General features: G+C 45.5%; 1 protein-coding gene across 1 annotated transcript in view; it reads right to left on the bottom strand.

Annotated features, from left to right (window-relative positions):
• TRPM6 (transient receptor potential cation channel subfamily M member 6) overlaps positions 1 to 637 on the bottom strand; it is a 117,583-nt gene extending 116,946 nt beyond the window's left edge. Inside the window, exon 1 of the mRNA XM_015572264.1 lies at positions 92 to 637. Coding sequence (XP_015427750.1) covers positions 92 to 124 — 33 coding nt within the window. The 5' untranslated portion in view covers positions 125 to 637. The remainder of the gene's footprint in view (positions 1 to 91) is intronic.
• Positions 638 to 2,616: the final 1,979 nt, after the last annotated feature.

Raw genomic sequence — 2,616 nt, 5'->3', positions numbered from 1 at the left:
GCGCGTCTGACCCAGCCCCCGGGGGCCCGCGCTCGGGGCCGGGAAAGCGCCCTCGGCCCTCGGCGTGGCCGGCGCCCCGAGTCCCGCGTACCTGCGAGCGCCCCGCGGCAGGTCGGGCTCTCATCGCGGACTGGCGGTCACCTCCACCGGAGCCTGAGCTGGGTCTGCCACTTGTGGAGTCAGACCTGGGCTCCACCTCCACGCGCTGCCTCCTCCAGCCCCGTACTTTTGTCACAATACCTTGTGGTCTCCGTTACCTCTTGTGGAGAGGAGGCGATTCCGACCTTATCTCTACATCGAAGGAAGATCGGGTGGGTCGAATGGGACGTTGACCCTCATCCCAGGTTTATCTTATGGTTTCGCCTTGTGCTCGCTGAGCCCGGGGTGAGGGAGGACCGAGGGGATGCGGCCACGCAGCTGGACTACCTCGGCGGTAACTGGTTGTGGAAAGTGGCCTCTGGGCCTGAGTTCTTATCTCTGCGCTGGGAATGTTGACGAATAGGCTCACCTTCCTCAGGTTATACCGAACAAAGGATATCAGTAAGGTGTCATGCCAATGCTTTCCTGATTTCTGTTATTTTTGTGGGTTCCTCTGGCTAGGTAATCTTTTGTTTGTTTTTTGTTACCCTCACATGAGGATATTATTTCCATTGCTTTTCAGACAGAGTGGAAGGGGAGAGAGAGAGAAACATGGATATGAGAGAGACACACCAACTCCTTGCCTCCCACCGGAGCCCTTGACCCTGAATCGAACCTGGACACTTCTGAGGGCGGGGCCAACACTCTAACCACTGAGCGAACCGGCTAGGTAGTCAGTGACTGTGGATGGGTCCCACCCAGTATGTTGGCAGAAGTGATGCTCACTATTATAAGTGTAATTAACAATGCTAGCTATTCTTCCCTGACAGTTGACTTCAAATTAGGATCACCTACCCATGCAGTCTATTCTATATATCTGCCCAGTGAGCTCACATTTATTTGCAGACACAGTTAACAGGACCCCACCCCCCATTTCTCAATGTGGTTTTAATGAACATTTCTTTATTGGAAAACTTGAACATCTCATGTGTGTATTAACATTTTGTTGTTGGGGTTTTTATTCTATTAACATATTTTATCTTGTCTCCTCTCTGGACCTACCTCCTTCAAAATGATAATGGTTTGTAAGCAGTTAGAAGGTTTAGAAAACCCCCTAAGGCAAGTAAGCACCTCTTGATTGGTGTTCGCCTCCATACATCTTCCCTGCTTTGTTAGGTCTCTCACAGCGCTGGAGACTGGGAGCTCTCAGAAATCTGCAGACCCACCAAGAAGACCAAACGTTTGGAACAAGTGTCTTGGTGCACTGTAACTGCCATCTCCTACTTGAATCTCTTTGGTAAATTTACATGTTAGGACGGTCATATACCATATTCTTCTCAAATCAAGCTTAAGGGACAGAGTTAAAATAATAGGACAAGCCCAGGGCTTAAGCATCTGATGTGTTAGTTTACCAGCTGCCTTTGATTCCCCAGCTGTATCAAAAACACCTGAGGCATTGGTTGGAAGTGCTGATTCCCAGGCCCCACCCAGGCCATCTGGAGTGCCATTTCTAGGTGGGACCCAGAAATCTCTATTTTTCACAATCTCATCAGTTAATTTAAAAGCTTGTTTTTAAAAGTCTCTGGCCATAAATATACCTATGCCCAGAGGCTAGTTGTGAAATTTACATTTTAGAACAGGGGTCCTCAAACTACAGCCCGCGGGCCATATGCAAATACAAATATTGTATTTGTTCCCATTTTGTTTTTTTACTTCAAAATAAGATATGTGCAGTGTGCATAGGAATTTGTTCATAGGTTTTTTTTTTAACTATAGTTCGGCCCTCCAACGGTCTGAGGGACAGTGAACTGGCCCCTGTTTAAAAAGTTTGAGGACCCCTGTTTTAGAATGTTCATTAGTAGTCCAGTGTGATTTGATTCAGACCAACAAATATTTCCTGAACACAGACTGTTTGTCAAGTATCCTGCTGGGTGCTGGGAAAACAAAGATGAATAAGACATTGTCCAGCATGTAAGGAGTTCAAGTTTGTAGGAGGAGGAACAATAAAAAATGAAACAGTACCTGGGACACCATTGGTAACACTCCTCAACATAAACAGTGCTTTCTTTTTTCATTGGTTGCCCTCCCTAGCCCTTCCTTCCTCTTCCCATTCTTTTCTCCTGTTTTCTTTGTCAGAACCCCTTAGTTTGCCCTGGATATTGTAAATGTTTTATTCCTGATCTAATATGGTTTTAAAATACTGCTCCAACTGTTAAGGTCAATCTAATGATTTCAAAATGGAGAGGGACAGCTGATGTTTCAATGGACAAAAAATGGGCATAACAGAAGAATTTTTTTTTAATTTGTAAAGATCTTGAGTCCCAGTAATTGGAGGCTACTAAGGGGTAGTTTCTAATATATGCATTCTTCTCCTGAAGAAAATTGTTTCAAGCTTGGATTTGGTTTTGGTTCAGTTTCCTTTATTTGGGCAAGGGGTGAGGGTTATTGGGCTTTTGCACAGTAACGCTCCCAAACTTCTCTGGATAGCCCAGAGAGAAAAAAAAAATGAGAAGTAAATAGCTCTATTTTATTTTTCCA

This window comes from Myotis davidii, unplaced genomic scaffold (genome assembly GCF_000327345.1).
Source record: "Myotis davidii unplaced genomic scaffold, ASM32734v1 scaffold228, whole genome shotgun sequence".
Taxonomy (NCBI): Eukaryota; Metazoa; Chordata; class Mammalia; order Chiroptera; family Vespertilionidae; genus Myotis; species Myotis davidii.
The sequence above is the reverse complement of the archived record's forward strand: the minus strand, read 5'-3'. Positions and strand labels throughout refer to the sequence as shown.